The 18,202-nt window shown below is 40.0% G+C and overlaps 1 protein-coding gene across 1 annotated transcript in view; it reads right to left on the reverse strand.

The window, feature by feature from the left end:
• Nucleotides 1-18,202, reverse strand: part of LOC101570928 (triadin) — a 161,728-nt gene that overhangs the window by 27,068 nt on the left and 116,458 nt on the right. The window contains exons 6-7 of the mRNA XM_023714216.1: nucleotides 8,469-8,645; nucleotides 2,874-2,933 (exon numbers count right to left, since the gene is read on the reverse strand). Of these exons, the coding sequence (XP_023569984.1) occupies nucleotides 2,874-2,933; nucleotides 8,469-8,645 (237 nt within the window). The remainder of the gene's footprint in view (nucleotides 1-2,873; nucleotides 2,934-8,468; nucleotides 8,646-18,202) is intronic.

The following is an 18,202-nucleotide window of genomic DNA, read 5'->3' on the forward strand; positions in this document are numbered from 1 at the left end:
CAAGCTTAGCAAAAGCATCAGGGACCGCGGTTCAATCCCCCAGCACCACATGCCAGCCAGCCCGCCCCCTGGTGGGCTGAGCTGGCCTCTCTCTCTCTCTCTCTCTCTCTCTCTCTCTCTCTCTCTCTCTCTCTCTCTCTCTCAAATAAATAAATAAATAAATAAGGTGATATCTATAATTGAGTGTGGACGGTCACTGACCATTAAGCATTGAATTTTCTTGATTCACAGTACAGAATCAGAAGGAGCAATTTAATTCAACTTTGGGGATGTAGATTAAGAGGTAACTAAAACTTTTAATGGTATCTTGGAAGTATTTTATTCCCCAATTGAACTAATTTGGGCCACTTCTGAGAGTGTGCCAATGTTCTACAAAGGAGTTACTTGATTCCACAGGGAAACATCAATGCTAGATTTAAAAACTCATTACCAATAATTAATTATGAACTCCATCTAAACAATAACAGGTGTTCCACTAATCCTAAATAGAAGCAGATGGAAGCACGAATGTTTTGTAAATAGTGGAAACACGCAGAGCAACAAACTTGGCTTGTTTCATCCTCTAAGTGTTAATCGTAGTCAATGTCTTCTCCCTCACATTTTCTCTAGATTCCCAGATTACGTCTATGTCTCTCACTCCTAATCTTTGGTACTGCATGTCATACATGCTATGTCATTGCATTTTATGCATTGCCCCACTGACAGGGACAGCACTTGGGAGCTTCCTTTGGTGCATTTAGAAAACATCACCATGCGTATCCTCCTCCTTCTCCCCTCTTCCCTTGTCACACGTGGGCCAGTGATGCTGGTGTGAATATAGTTCCCCTTCTTCCACTTTCAAAATGATGGCTGCACAAGGACAAAATAAACTAAAGACATTGACGAATCAGTAATGGGTATGAAGCAATTAACTTCATATAACTCAAAATTATCTTCAGGAGTTGGAATATTCCACAGAGCTCTAGGCTTGAGTCCAGACATAGCTTCAGGGCCTTGAATGTGCTAGGCAGCGCTTCACTACTCAAGCAAACTTCCAGCTCTAAGTCCCTGACTTTCCTGAGTGCGTCCTCAGATGTCTTGTGAAGCGTCCTCACTGTGGCCATTGGTGAAATCCTCCATAAGTCCCAAACAGGTGGTTTTATTCTTTTCAATCTTCAGCTATTTGGGTTTTTTTTAAAGACAGAATCAATTGGTAACTGTGACTGTTAAACAGCTCATATCCTAAACTAGATTCCACTCTGCATGTTTCCCTTCCTTTTAAGAGCTATATTTTACTAACTAAATTCTGTGAATAATTTCAGTGACACAAACAACCACTATTTTCTTAAACAATGAAATGTAAAAGCTAATAAAGTATATACAAAAGAATGCAGGCTAGTCCTTAATATTTCGTGCTCATTGGTAATTCAGATTGCACATCACCAGTCAGTCAATCTTAAAAAATGACGTAGAGAGAGTATGACTTTCTTAAACTATGGCAGCTAAACAGAATGGGCATCAGCTCTTCGAACAAGTTGAATCTGTGGCACATATGGACCACAATTTGTTAACGTCAAGCTCCCTTCACCTGGGCCACCTATCCAGACAGACTTGCAAAGGCAAGTAAATCACAAGTAAATTTTCAATGACACTTCGTTGTATGTCAGCAATGCCAATCTGTGACCTCCATGTTAAATGTAGGTGCTTGCAGATCATAACTGGCTCTGTCAGGTGAGATACCATAATTTTAGTCTTAGTTTCTTCATTTCCATCTCCAGCTCGTTAAAAGTAGAAAAAAACAAAGAGGAGGAAAAGTAACAGGAGAAGAGGAAGAAAAAAAGAGGAAGAGGAGGAAAAGTATACTGTCTAACAGAATAAGTTACTGACATTAAGATTTCAGAGAGTGAAGTTTCTGCTGATATTATACATTTGTAGGATCTAGATGTGTCATACGTTTGCCTCAGACATGATCTGCTTATTTGCTAATGTATACATAAAGTGTAAATATATATTTATACGTATTCTTTTGATACAGGGTCTTGCTACACAGCTCAGACTCATAGTGATCCTACTGTCTCAGACTCCTCAGCACTGGGATTATAGGTGCATGCCACTATACTTGGTTCCAGGGCTGCACAGCATGCTTAGGATTCCAGGACCAGCAAGGCCTAGTGTTCTGGGGATTGGACTTGTGTATTTATATATATCAGATGGACTTCCAAAATACAGTTAAGGAAACACAGTATAATTTTCTCTAAATAATAAGCTTCGATTACTCTAATGTAAATCAGCTCCTTCCTTAATGACACCATCTTTGTAGAAACATTTTCCCAAATATGGACATGAGTTCCTTCAGGTTTTTACTCTGCAAAAGGCATAAGTCAAGCAATCAGATTAATTACTTAAACCAAGTCTGCTTCCCCATTGTGTGTATAACCAGCACTAAAGCTGACTACTTCCAGCACAGAACTCTGGGGGGACCAAAGATAAGAAATTCTGAAGCTTTGGAGAACGGAAATAAGTATAGGAAATGTGAATGATTAAAATAGATTTTGTTCACTACTCGGATAAGATGGATACTTCCATTGTCCAAGGTCTTTTTTCTACTTTTACTAGGAATAAAATAAGATATTCGCTCAAAGATATTAGCATTTTTACATATAAAGACATTAGCACGTTCTGGCTTTCAGCTGGCTTCATTTGCAATAGGCCATGCAATGGCTGAAAGTGAAATGAAAGGCCTTCATGCCAGTTATTATTTCTGCTTTTTATTGGCTTTCTTCTAGATCAACACATGCATTATGCAAATTTTTAAAATGAAAATACTGTTTAGTACACAGAAAAGGCCAACAAAGACAGTTAAAACAGACAATGACAAGAATTGCTTGGAATACCTGGTTTTAAATCCCCATGGACAAACATGTCAATCATATATCGACAGAATGCATACTGATCTGATGGGACAGAAAGAGAAAAAACAATGAGAACAAGGCATCACCAGTTTTCTTTCTTCTACGTTGAAATGGTTCACAAAACACCAAGTAGCACATTTCTGTTTTGCTTACAACATACTTTCTGGGAAGTCATAATACACATTCACATGAGCGCGCAGGGGGAATGATGCAGTGCAGGTGCCGCTCAGTTACCCCACGAGAAACAGCCTTCGAAGTGGTTGAGTCCAGGGAGCATAACGATGGCTGACTTTAAAAATCAGACCATTTTTCATCAAATTTGCTACAAAAGTCATCATATTAAAGCAGCTGTTTTCATTTGTCCCTTTATAGACTTACAGTAATGAAACAAGTTTTACAATGAAACATTTTGTTTCAGCTTGCAAGATTCTATCATTCACTTCTAGAGTCTCTACTAGGTAAGAGAAACTGCAGAATATTTTCAATGGACCTTCAGGAGGACAAACCCTTTCATGACCTCTTTGATGTATTCTGCATGGAAATCTATTTAATTGGAAGAGTGAATCAGGAAAAACCAATGAATAGTAAATTGTATCATCAGTAAGTTAATTAGCTAAGTCATCTAGAATTACTTTATGATTTCTGACTACTCCATGGCTGATGAGGAAATGTTTTAAAAACAAAATGAACATTCTGCAGTAAATGTTTGGGACAGACACTGTCAAAAGTAGTTTCAGGAGTGGGATAAATTTTCCTTTAAATTAAAGACCTTGCTCTGAACTTGAATTCTCACAGAACTTGAGAATTTTTCTGTGGTCTCCATTGATAAAGATTCCATTGCAAAATTCTTAGAGGATTCTCTTAAGTTCTACCAGAGTTTACATTATCCATTTTATTTTCATATGCCTAAAATAGATATCATATTAAACCACCAAATCCAAAGGTATCTTTAAGACCAAGAGATTTTATTGACTTTATACAACATTACATAATTTAATTGCTTCAAAATACATCTATCAAACAAGACATAACAGCATTTATTACTATATAAATACACATTCAAGGATTTTTGTCAGCCTCATTCTTCTTAGAACACTAGCATCATTTGCAACCAGTTATTATGCCAGGTCATTGGAAAAACAAGTAATTATTGCAGTAGATTTAAAGTACCGTTTTCACTACACCCAAATGTAAGGGAAGCCCCTAACCTCTCAAAATGGGTATGTATTTTGGATGTTAAAATATAATGCAGTTTCCCACAGGAGAGTTGGGGAGTGAGAGGAATTCTGGCCCTTGGATGACTCCGAGACTCTACTGGCTTTTTCCAGCATTGGCAGCCATGGCTACAGTTTCAGATCCCACGACCTGAGTTAGCTGTGGTGTGTGGGAAGAGAAAGACTGACGTAGCTGCTGGTCTTTTCTTTGCTGGGTAACATTTTCCTCTAGAGTGGGTGATTTTGTTCGAAGACAAAACATGATGAAAAGGACATTGTTCTTAAATGGAAAATGAAATCGGACCGGTGTGACACTGTTGGCCTTTCCTCTCTGTTTCAGCACTGTAAGTGAGGTTCCTTTAATCTTGTCATTCATATAATTCAGGAGCATTTCTTAAATGGTGCCTGCACATCAGGAAGCGAAAGTATGTCAGGACCCAGGCATATGGAATCCTTCATCCAGAAAATTATAATGCTGTGGGTCTGGAGGGCAGAAATACGCATTTTTAGCAGACTCTCCTACCTGCCTAATTCCACTACCTGCACAGAATCACTGGTGTAGAACCCTTCAGGTTTTGTTTTTTTTTTTTTAGAACAGTGATTTCCAGTAAAACTATAGCCTTTTGGGGCAGTGAATGAGGCCTTTTGTTTTTATACATGTCTAAAGTTTAGAATGCAATTATATTTTGCAATACAAAGGATTTTACCAACTCCTAAAGGAAAATAGTGTTCTGTGCCCCAGTTGTGATGGGTGACAGATCGGCTGCAACGTTGAACAGTGCATCCAATTAGCTAAAGTTACCCTTCTGCTTCCTCTTCAACTGAGTATTCAAATACAGCAAAACCTTTAAAGTTGCTAGGAATTTTTCTAAAGGACTGTGCTTATATTTATTACCAGTACTTTATGGGTCCAAAACTCATTCAATTTATTGATGCACCAGCAGTCCAATAAGACTCTAACTTGTAAAAGGAAATCCTGTGTGAATTGAAAGAACTTTTTGTTTTTTCTAATCTGGAAAAACAGAGTTTCAACACTAAATGATTTGGTTCTAGTAAATAATCCTGTGGTCCTGCATAGTAATGTCACCAAGATGTCTGAGAGGAATATTTAAAAATCTTTTCAATGAAGAGAGTCAAGCTATTTTAGGTTAGGATATGCTTCCCAGCTGTCACAAGGGTGTAGCTTAGTGATGTGTAAAGGTTCTAGAGAGGTAGTCATCAGTGAAGCCCCAGAGCCTGCTTCCCCTGCATAAAGCGGGAACAAAACTGAGCCTTCCCCACTTGGGAATATTTTGCTTTCTAGAAATGCTTCTTTAAAACCATCTCAAATGGTATAGCAGGAGACTTTTTCTAGAGGCCTGAATTACCTCATCAGCGTAGCTCCCATAGTTAGGAAACAAGACTTTTAATAAGGTGATTGCCTACGTGGTCATCAAAATAAGTACTTTGTTTCTTAAACAAGCACTCTTTTCAGGACAATCTGCACTGTCCGGGTCTCCTTTTCCTGGTCCTCAGCTGCTGCTGGGCTCCTGCTCGGTGGAGTGGCAGCTTAAGGAAACTGCATCTTGGGTCCAGAATGTTACCAGGAAGGAAGTGTTGAAAAGAACTGCTACTGAGGATGCGAACATGTGGTCTGTGGTCTAAGGAGTACTCTCGCTAGGTACTCTTTCTCTGCCTGTTACAAAAGTATAAATAAACATGAAGGAAAGAAAGAAGGAAAGAAAACAAAATGGGCACTGTGCATACTGGCTGGGCAGGGCTGGGCTGTCTTTTGCCTTCTCCACAGACTACCAGAAACTACCAGCAGGAGGAAACAACTCCGTTCAGGCCAAAGCTTTTGACCAGAAAAAGTTTAAATTGGTCCATATACACTTGGCTATGTGCTACATGAGTGCTCGTAGGCTTATGGCAGGATGCAGGTGTGTCCACGGCTTATTCGCAAAGCTGAGTGTGTTTATCTACCTGCTGTCTAATTAAATGGTTATCAATCTGTGTATCTCGTGTAGGTTTACAAATGAGTGACAGACCTATGGCCCCGTTTGTTGAGACGAACTGTTTACAAAGCTACATAAAGAGCAGACTTGAAACTCATTAGACCTCGCTGAAGCTAAGCAAATCACAATTTCCTTGACCAAAGAATGAAATCAATTTTGCTAAGCCATTCACGCAAGAATCTCAAGCAAGAAACCACCTCACACCATTTTAAAACACCATAACTCTATCGTGTTTATTTAAATATCATATTTTAAAATTAATATATGCTCTTAAAACTTTCCTTAGAAAAGCAGCGACGTGCTCATGTCTGACCAGGCACTCTCAGTTAAATTTTTGTGACTTATCCTAATGCTACATTATTTAATTGTTGGTAACTTTTCTTAATAGGGATTCTTGTTTAATAATAGCATTTGCTTAGCTGATAAAAATCTTATTTATACATTTGTTTATAACTATATGTGACATTGAATATTTCTAATAGATAACTAGTTTTCAGGTAGAAATAAAAACAAAATTTAAAATGAAATGACAATATAATGCTATCATTAATGCATTTGATTACTGCTCAGAATAAAATACAGTATTTGTGATCTGGAAAATAGATATTATTTGAAATATCCAAGTGACATGCTTTATCAATAAAATTTGTTCTGGGTGCCTTGAAATCACTAGTAATAAACATACAAAGATGCGTTTATGTTGTGCCCAGTTACTATACAAGTATTTTGATATTCCTGTACATAACTGGCACACAATTTTATATGTTGTATTTGGAGATGAAAAAATTACAATATACTTTGTGCGTTTTAACGTGATTATTTTTCTTCCTTAAAGGGCAATGTGAAATGCAAAGTACTCTATGGTCAGAAAAACATAATACTGAATCGTAAGAGTGCTTTTCCTGTTTTCCATTGTACTAAAATGTTCCATTCAAAAGAAATTTCAGTTTATTTACTATGTCCTTTTCTATACAAGCTACTCCAAATGTGACATACTTTGAAGAGATAATTAACTTTTAATTTTTTTCCAAGACTATATAATTATCTGGAAAATGGAAGAAAACCTTACTGCTTAACTTTAAATGCACTCCTCAAGCACGAGGTCGGGATAAATGCAAGTCACCTAAATTAGAATTTGTGACTCATCAAAAGGAAACAGGCTCTTTCCTCCTTTCTTTGTTCTATTTTACAATTTATATTTAAAAATATCTTTTTTCATATGGATCAAAGTTTACAAATATTGTTAATTGGAGGGAAAAGATAAAAATACAAATAAATAATTATGAATTACAAGAGTAGATTGCAAACTGATAACATGTACCTTACAACGAAGAACAACGGCCAGCTTCACTGTCCCCACGGCTGGCTCAGTAACAGTGTATTGAAAGGCTTTAATACGAAGCTCCCAGGATTCAGCTCCTTGACCCTGGCCCTCCAGTCAGATTATTCAGTTGATGCTAGAGCTTGAGAAACTTTTACTCTGCAGCAGCTACACAAAACATTATTTATAGGAGCCGTGTGCCCCAGTTGGGCTCCCTGGGCTAGGCGGACAGTTGTGGGGCGTGTCTACCAGGACTCGGGGTGCCCTTAGCAAAGATCAGCATGGTCCAGGGGAGAACGACAAAGGCCCTCATGACCCCTCAGGACACCCCGCTCCTTTGTAGCTAGGGAGCTCCCTTCCTGGGCTCTACTCCACACCATCCCCACGCCACGTGCTGGGCACTGTGGGTTTCAGACATCACTCCCGCTAAAGAGCAGCTCACGTCAGGGGCAGTGCTCTGAAGTCACTGATTTTGTCAGTGAAAACTGTCACTGACTGAACCCTCAAGTGCTTTTCTCCATAACTTGGTATTAAATGAATTTTAATTTTTAATAAGACTGTTATTAAATTAATTTGATGCATATTCTAAATTGTAGGCTCCTGTAGAGATGCAGGAATGCACACAAGATGTTTCTGGGTATTTCTTCTCTGGGACTGGCACACAGGCTCCTCAACACACACACTGAGAACTGCTGTCTTCCCTGGAGCGCTTTTGTTCCGACAGCATGACAGCCACCACGGCCCGCTATTTCACCTCTTCAGGAAGTCTCCACCCCAGAAATTCAACATTTATCACCAACATTTAAATAGCCCCCGACACGAATTCAAACCCTGTTTTAAAAATATTTGAAAATATATCTTTACCTACGAGAACCCATGGTAGTGTTTCTATAAATTTGTATTAATTCCCAGCGGGTTGCGCTTCGGGTCCAGCATATTTACTCGCATAAAGCTTTGCCCGCCTTGTGCAGCTCTCAGTTCCACTGCATGTGCTTCTTGCCGGAGACACTCTTAGCTCCTCGGGCTGCCTCCTCCTGAAAGTGTTTACCTGTCTGATCCTGCTGGGGCGCGGCGGGCTCCCTGCCGCCCTTCTCCCGAGGCTTCGGGGAGGCTCTCTGCCCGTCTTTCACCTTGGCCGGCAGCTTCACCTTCTCCTGCTTCACACCTTTCACTTCCTTCTGCGTCTTTTCCTCGGTCTTCTCTTTAGTCTTTGCTTTCTTGTCGTCTGCACAGAGCAAGGAACATTGGATTACTTGTCCTTTCTTCTATAATTGTCCTTAAATCCAGTTTTACATTTATTTATTTATTTTACGTATTCAGTACTGTGTAGTCTGATCTCTCTACACAGATCGGACTCATAGTGATCCTCCTCTTTTCAACCTCCCAATGCTGGCATTACAGGAGTGTGCCACCACGCCCAGTCTCAGTCGCTGTCCCAGCAGGGCCGGCACGGCACACCAGGGATTGAACCCAGGTCGCTACGTCTGTTTAAGCAGGCGCTCTAATCTGCTGAGCTATCTGGCCGGCCCCTTAAACCCAATTTTAAAGAGAAAAACAATGTAAACCCAGCACCTATGGAATGATTTATCAGGTTCATGCAGTTTATGAAATACTATGCTAGGTTTAGACCTTGTCTTAGAAATAGGGCTTTTAAAATTTTTTTCAAGTATTTAACTTTCTAATCAGTTTATGTTTCTGATACACAATTATGCTCCTCTTGGGGCTCACACATATCTGTACTGCAACTTGCTTATTTTACTTTCTCTACCCCGCAGCCTTCCTCTCTCTTCCCATCCCATCTCCAGAAATCTATTTTTGTCTTTTTTCATTTGTACATGGAAACATTGATTTGGTATGATGTTTTAAAAATTACAGGCAGTGAGGAACTCAGGCTGGCACGAAGAGACTTCTGTGACGTGCAACGGCATGCACATGGGGTCTTAGCAGAGCACCCAGCGAAAGTGTCTCCTTTTGAGGGAATCGTGGTACCACTTCCTTTGTAAGGACCAGGCCCCACCGAAGGCTCCGCTGCTGTGAGCCCCGTGGATCTTGCCAATTGCAGTGGTACCTCTTATTGAGACTCACAGTAAAGGATTTCATGAAGATACTATGGTCCAATTTCTTGAGTTTGGTGCAGACTAAGCCAGGATCGTATTGGGATGGGACAGGAAGAGAAACACAATAACCATGTCCGATCTCAGTGGGTCTGAAAGCCCAGAGTCATTTGGAGCACTGTACTAAATGTACCTGGCTGACACACCGTTGTACTCAGAGACTGTCTGGACAGATGCTACTGCAGAGGTGTCAGGAGTTATTCTCACCACGAAATAAAATTTGAGATGCCACTAGTTTCCTCACTAGAGGATTTTTGTACAGATAAGGTGTGCTGAGAGTCTTCAGGGAGGGGTACAATGCCACGTGCCCTGTGCAAGGTCATAGGAATCTCACAGAGCTACTACCCATCTCACAAGTTTCCAGTAACTTCTGTGATTATACTGAGGGGATTCTCTTCCACTGCTGAGAAGCCATTGCTGAATAACCTTGCCTTCTTTCTGCCTTTCACTATGTCAAATCCCTACATTTCTGTGACTGCAAAAAAGAAAACAGTCAGCTTTCTGAGGATAGCTTCCAATCAGCATTTCATCTCCCCACCGGGAGAGCTTCGCTGCTGTCCACATAGAGAGAGTCTTCTGCTGGGGCGGCCAGGAGCACTGCAAGTTGTCCCACTTGTACACATGCACCCCAGAAAGCCCGCCCCGAGGATCATCTCGGTTAGTCTCATAGTTACTTGATAGAGCTCTAGAATTCAGAAGAATCCTAACGACCCAGCATGCACATGCTTCTGTAGCACTGAAAACCTGCAAGGCCTGCTTCCCCAGCATCTCAGACGTTGTCAGGGTGCTGGGCAGCGGCAAATGGGAAGTTCTGCAGTCTCCGAGTTTTTGATCTACCTGCATGCCACAATACCCACTGCATGCAGAAAATGGTTCTGATGTTGGAATTCACCACTCCTCTTCCCCTCGGCTTCCACTGGCCTTAACTTTGATTAAAGCTGACATTTTGCTCTTTTCTGTATATCTAGGATTATAGATCATTGTTCATCTCTCTGCCTTTCCTACCAGCCTCTGAGCAACTTGCAAATAAGAATTCTATTAATCGTTTTTGTGTCACCATTGTGTCTAGCACAGTGCATTATTTTTCAGAACTAAAAAACAAATTAAGTATATATTGAACTACCTATTTTGATCAAAGAGTAAATTTTCCCTATACTGTGTTCATGTGTACAGTAATATATGGGTGGCATATATCAGCAGAAATGTTCAGAATGAATTTTCAAGTCAGACACATGTACCAGGGTAGACTTGGAAAGACCTACTGCTTTGCTGGGAGAGTCTCCAAGAGGTTCTGGCCATCTCTGGCCTTGGGCAGATGGTGTTTGAAACAGAACAGAAGCTATCAGTGAGCAGTAGTACATGGCAGGGGTGACTGGACGAGAGTTGGGGGAGTCCTCTGCACGAGACCCTGACCTCCGTCACACCTGCTTCTTCACTCTTCTGCAGGCAGAATGAAGCCAGCTGTCATGTCCAGGAGATGCATGGGCAGGGGCTGAGGCCTCACCCACACGGCCGCTGAGAGCTGGACTTTACCTACAGCCACGTGCATGGCTTTGGAAGGGCCTTTGGGTGAGCTTTCAAATGACGCTGCAGCCCCAGGTAAGGGCATGGCTGAAGTTCAGTGAGAGATTGTGGAGCAGAGGACTGAGCTGACCACGCGCTGACGCTGGAGCCATGGACACTGCCAGATGTGGTGTCCTGTGATCTGTACTTCCAGGTCTGTGGTGGTGCTGTAGCTAGCTAGAAGCAATCAGGGCAATTTTCAATACACTCTCATTGAATGAAGAAATGATACTTGCAGCCTTATACAACTCTGACAAGAATTGTTGATTAAAATTTAGGTCACCTAAATTTTCTATATGTTATATATAGTTTTTTATATAGTTATACGATCATGCCTATTTATTTTCTCTGGGGTTCAGATATACCATTTGTTAAACTTAGTAATTAATCTATACAATTAATAAAATTCCTATTAGCACTTAGATTTCATATGTACATGTATTCACAAACATATATATATATATATATATATATATATATATATATATATATATATAGAGTTTTTATGTACATAATAAGAGATTCGGATAGAATAAAATGGCACTGATTTAAGTATAAATTTAGTCTTGTAATGAAATTCATGTTACCTTCCCTAAAGCCTCAATGTATAATTCATACATTTTAACTTCAATAAAATATTTGGTTTTCTTGTGATAAAACTTTATTTGAAATACATGTGATTCAAATGTCTACCATTCTGCATTTTGTGAATAGTCGCTGAGTTTTCAAAGTGATTTGAGTGTGTTCAGTCATGGTATCAGAAGTGTATGGATCACACACAACATACATTTTCAAATATGAGGAAGACATTTGCATGTAGAGGATAAGATTGGATTATCAGTTAAAATCCACACATTCTCACTATTTAAGAAATGGCAGATAAATTTATGACAGAAAAATCAGGTTTACTCAAATCTTTCAAACTACGTAGTATTGCAACCACATTCTAAGTGACCGGGACTGGGGGTGAAGGGCACAGTCTCAAGATGTTTTTGGTGTTAGAAATCTTAATGTAATTATTGAGATATGTCAGTAAAAGAATGTTTGCATTTGAAACTCCAACAATCAAATGCAACTTGCGAATGTGATTAAAACTAAGAGTTAGGTGTGTGTGCTGCCTGTTGCTATGGTAACAAATTACCATAGACTGGGATGGGCAAAGCAATACTCAGTTATTTTCTCCGAGCTTCTGAGAGTCGAAAGTGCTAGCTCAGTCCGATTCAGCCCAGCTCTCTGCTGAGGGTTCACAAGGGAAAGGCCAGCGGTCAACGGGCTGCCTTTCTTAGCAGAGGCTGCGGCAGAACCGGCTTCCTTGCCTTTTCAACGTGGACGTAGGAGTCGTTTCTCCCTCGTGTTCCACGCTGACACTGCATTTCTATGTAGCTCAAGTCCTCACGTTTCAGGTATTTTTTGTTTTGATCCTGTTTTTAAATATTTTGTAAGAATACACTGAGCCCACCTGGGACTGTAATCCAGGAAAATCTCCTTATGTTTAGATGAAGTTCCACTCTCTGTAAGACACTCCTTTTGTCGTGGCATGTGCCAGAAGGGATGACCCTCAGGGCCAGGTCGTAGGGACTGAAATTCAGCCAGGAAGGAATTCAGCAAGGAAGCTCTTGATTTGCTCTCATGTGTAGACATGATCTGCTGTTTTACCTACGCAGGCAGTTCTGGCATCCTTTGGATACTAAATTTTAAATGCGAGGCTCATTCTTATGTAAATGCCCACAAATATCTTTAGAGAAAAAGGTAATCTATTGAAGTAAAAATTTTTAAATATGGATAAGGACAACCGGCTTGGGTCCCCCTCCTGTCCTTCTCTTGGACACGGGCTTTCTTTCCCTTAATAAATAAATTTATTCTGCTCATAACCTCCATTTGTTCCTAAGATTCATTCTTCAGTTTTAGAGAACACAAACTCATTCCACGTACTTTTTAGTTGGGGAGATAATTTTTCCCCTATATAATTTGGAGGTCATCTACCTGAGATCAGTTTTTTACCCTGTGTCATTTGGAAGTTCCCACCAGGATCACTGGATGGAGGTATGAGTTTGCTTTTCATTCATAGATTCTGGATTGGAACTTGGTTAGGTGACAAACTTTTATGCTTCAGATGTTCATATGTCTTTGCCCATTGCTCATGATTGTTTGGACTTTGCCTCATACAGTTTTATCTCATACAGTTTTGTTAAAATTGCTAAAATTGTTTATACTTTGTCTTTTACATGGTTTTGTTAAAATGTTCAACAAAATGTTGTTGGTAAAACTAAGTTAAAACATAAAAATGTTATAAGGTTATGATATTTCTTTTTAATGGGACATTTCATCACTGTTTTGTACTTGTATATGTTGCACTGGAACTAGTTACTAAATGTACTGGTATTCCCTGCTTGACTTTAGACAATAGTGCCAGAGAGTAACTAGAAAGCTTCCTAGTGGATTTTATGTACACTTTTGCAAAACGGGACTTTTAAATCTAGCTCAGACTTAGAAAATATACATGCCAGTATATGAAACATGGGACTCCTTTTGCCAACTAAATAACATTAGGCCTGCAACCATTCTTAAAGACTTGGAGGACAGGTTTCACTGGAGCAGGCTGGCTCTGATCCCCCTCTGCATGCTAGAGGAAATGGCAGGCCTGCTCTGTTTCAGTTTTCTTTCTTTGACTTTACTCCTAATTTTCCCACCTCTTTGTACTTTCCTTTTTAAAGGCATGTAAAATTAGGAGAATGATATAGACTGTTCCAACTTAGTGTGAGGGAGGATTTCCAATCTTTTCTCCTAGGTTTAGATATCATTTAGGTGTGTACGAGATAAGTTGTAGACTTTACAATCTTTACTGTAAAATGCTAAGTGATCTTGCTCAGTTGTATATGCAACATATACAAGTACAAAACCGTCATGAAATGTCCCATTAAAAAGAAATATCATAACCTTATAACATTTTTATGTTTTAACTTAGTTTTATCAACAACATTTTGTTGAACATTTTAATAAACACTCATGAAAATGAGTGTTTGTTAATGCCAAAGATAGGGAAGTCATTTTAGGAAAAGGACAAATACCCCATCTCTGAATCAGATGAGACAAGGAGAAATTATACCTGTCCAGGAGGACATGTATAAAAGCCATGTCCCACCTGAGTGTACTGGGCAGGTTTCCTTTGGGAGACTAAACCAGAGACAGTGGAGAGAACTGACTTCTGGGTGACACCAGAAGGAGCCATCTCCAGAAGCAGCACACTTATGGACCAAATCACATTTAGTGTGAGGGAGGATTTCCAATCTTTTCTCCTAGGTCTAGATATCATGTAGGTGTGTATGAGATAAGTTGTAGACTTTACAATCTTTACTATAAAATGCTAAGTGATCTTGCTCAGGCTTTTAACTATCCATTATAGAACTTGAACAAACAGTGGTTACTCTGCCAGCTAGTAAATGCTCCTAGAGCAGCTGCCACTCTTTGAAGCAGAGGACTGGTTTCCCCAGCCATTCTTTGGTGAATCCCCACTGAAGTCTGTGGCTTGTGGAATGTTGACCAGAGAAACGGCTGGATTCCTTTCTGGAGATTAAGTTCTCTTGTGTGGGCCAAAAGAAACTGAGAACACCTGAGGGGTTATGGGCATACCCAAAAGATCCTTGGTGGAAACTGGCTCTTCACCACTAAAACATCTCCACTTACCTATTGTACATTTTTCTCTCTTTCTGCTAGTAAACTAGGAATTCTACCTGAGTTTTTCAGTAGAACAACTTAATGAAGCCTTCAGAAATTAGGCTGAGGCAGCCTGCAATAGTTTTTATCCTACAGTGGCTATGGGGGGGGACTTGCATCTGTGCCTTACATGTTAACTAAGAGTAAGAAAGATTTTTGTCAGCCTTAAAGTAATTTTTTTGCCAATATGTAAAATGTGATTGCAAGATGATAAATGTAAGTTTTACTTGTGAGCTCCAAAGATTTAGTATAGCCTAGTCCTTCTAGGAAAGGCTGCCCTAGTGACTAGATGGAAGAACACAAGTGTCTTGGAGATTTCTTTGCCTTAGAGCTCAAGGCAAAGCTCTTCTAGTCAATTGTCTCTTTTGTCGATCCCCAAAGTTGATCTGTTTTATAGCACAGAAGGGAATGTGCTCTGCTTCCAAATCACCTTTTTATGGAATAGTTATGCATCCTCATGTAGACATTACTGTCGCTAGACTAACTGTAACATGTTTACAAATATTCAATAAGAGTAAGTGCAGGGTTCTCACAGTTCATGAAATTCTCAAGAGACGAAAGTCATGCACCAGTTTGAGGGTGAATAGGCTGGTTGGATCTTGTCATTCCAAGAGCATCCACCTGCTCTGGAGTGGTCTACTCATGGGATGCCTTGAGGGGGAATCACTTAGAGGTAAGATGGAGACATACAAAACTCTCTCTTTTTGCATTACAGATTATGGGAATCTCACAGTCAAAGTCTCTTACTCCTTTAGAATGCATCATTATGCATTGGAAGATGTTTGATTCATATACACTGAAAAAGAGCTGTTTAATATTTTTCTGCACAAGTGTGTGGCCTATGTGCCCCCTAGAGCCAAAACAGAATGCAGAAGAATTATCAATTATGACACTAGTTTACAACTAGAATGGTACTATAAAAGCAAAATGGTCAGATTTTGTTTGCATTAAGAAAATCATTATTATCTAATTTTGAAATGTAGATATGAGCTACAGGAGAACCAGGCAGTTCAGGTCCTTAAGGCATGCACTGTCTTGGAGCCTAAGACTGCTCCTCCCTAACCTTTCGAGTCTAAGGACAAGACAGCCTTAACCGCAGCCTTGCCCAACATTACTGAAAGTAAGGTTTTCCTTATTTACCTTTCTAAAGGGTGGGCTTCTAGAAGAGCTAAATTCCAGGCCTCTATAAGGCTACACCCCTCCTCAGCTGGGTTTATGCATGCTCCTCAAGGTCAATAGCCTTCAGAGCTCATGTGCCTTTTTCTTTGTGACCTAAAACAGATAAAGTCAGATCTTCTTCTTCTCCTTCTTCTCCTTCTTCTCCTTCTTCTCCTTCTTCTCCTTCTTCTCCTTCTTCTCCTTCTTCTCCTTCTTCTCCTTCTTCCTCTTCTTCGAACCAGGGATTGAACTCAGGCCCTTGCACTTGCCAGGGAAGTGTTTATTCCCACTGAGCCATCTTTCTGGCTCCGAAGTCAGATCTTAGAAAATCCTTAGATGACCCTGATAAGTACACTGGTATCTTTAGACAATTTATTCAGACTGAAGAACTAGATTAGAGAGATGTAATACTAATCATAAACCAAGTGTTGATGTTTATGGAAAGGCAGGCAGCATTACAAGCTGCCATTGCATTTGGAAATAAATAACATATTGTTAATTTTAAAGACATAGACAACCAGTGGAACTACCTGTTAACTCTGGAGCCAAAATAGTCAGACCCCTGCTGGCCTAATAGCCAGCCAGGCAGCAGACATTTTTTCAAGTATGTATTCTTGTAGGTCTAAGAACTAGAACCAAGACTTCTAGTTATTTTAAATTTTAGCTATTTACCAGGAGAAAGATGAACACCCCTTTGGTTTCTTAGAATGTTTAATAGAAGCACTGGTAAAAGCATACTTTGTGAGATGTTAATTAAATAGAGGGGCATGACTCTTACAGATAAGTTCATTACTCAGTCAGCTCCACATATTAGAAAAGAGCTACAAAAGAGCTTTTGCTCCAGACAACTCACTTGATACTACAATTCCCTATAACCAGGACTGGGAGAAAACCAGGAAGTGAAAACAAAGAGATCAAAAATGGCTGCCATTATTGCTGCCTCAAAACAGACCCTAAGTCTGATTCTCTTGGCTCCAAGAAGAGCTCAACAATGATGAAATTCATCTGCTACTACTGTCAGAAGCCAGGCCAGTGGGAGAGGGACTGCCTTAAGAGGTCCCAATTCATGCCCTGACTGCCAAGGCAGCCACTAGACGCAAGACTGCACTCTGAGGTGGAGGCCCCAGAGCTCAGACTCAGCTTCCCAGATGGTCCAGCAGGACGAAAGGCCCCTGGGCCTGCCCTCCTCTGGCTGGACAGTCTCTACCTGCCATTTCCATGGAGGAGCCCTGAGTAATCATGACTAGAAAGTAACCCAGCCTCTTGCTGGACATTGGCACAGGGCTCCTCGTTCTTCTCCAACCCTGAATTTCCTTCCGGTCATCATGCCTGAATAGAAACAGACTTTACAGGACAGCTTGCTTTAGCTGCAGCTGAGATACTACACTATATTCGGGTTGCTTTCTAATCAAGATGATGCTGAGACTGATGTTTTACAGCTATAATATATATTGTTGTTCATGTATAAGACTTTAAAAAAAAATTCACTCATTAAAACATATTCCCAAGGACAGATAAAATCCTGTTGGTGTAAAAAAGTTCTAAAGACACTGGCTACACAGTGTCCAATAACTTTGGGCCTATAGATAGAGACAGGCCTTGTATTTATGACATATATTTCATGAGTATGTAGGTTAACCTGGTTGATTGCTGATGAAACTTGGGTATTTCATATTGAAAGTTAATACAGATGTGACTTCTCTTTCACTAAATCTAGAGGTAATCATAGGAAACTCTCAAACTTCATAAATAAAGGGGTCTAAAAGCCAGTTGGGTTATAATTGCTATTCCTTTAAAAAATTTATAAATTTACCTCTTAGCTCAAATGTTCATGCTTTGATTATATGTGCTCTAATATCTCAGAAAATTTCTTTCTTAGAAGATACCAAAACCCAGATAATCATACAGGTAAAACTTACAGTGAATATGCTTGATTACTTTTAGATTTCTTTTATAGGGATCCACCAGATTTTGTCTACAGAGACATAGTACGACCTTAACTGTTCACCTCATATAGCCCAGGTGTGCTGAGCCCTCTCCAGGGTTTCCCACCTCATTATAAGAAAAGTTTTCTTCACCTTCCTTGGAAAGGGCTGCCTGCAGGAGACTTTAAATCAAAAAAGTTATATGTTGCTCAGTGGACCTCAGATATCTGACACAAGCTGCAGAGGTCAGAAGGGTTTGTAGGAATGAATTGGTCTCAGTGGAGGTATTTCATAGCAGAAAGTATACA

The sequence above is a fragment of the Octodon degus genome, unplaced genomic scaffold (assembly GCF_000260255.1).
Source record: "Octodon degus isolate 3935 unplaced genomic scaffold, OctDeg1.0 scaffold00034, whole genome shotgun sequence".
Lineage (NCBI taxonomy): Eukaryota > Metazoa > Chordata > Mammalia > Rodentia > Octodontidae > Octodon > Octodon degus.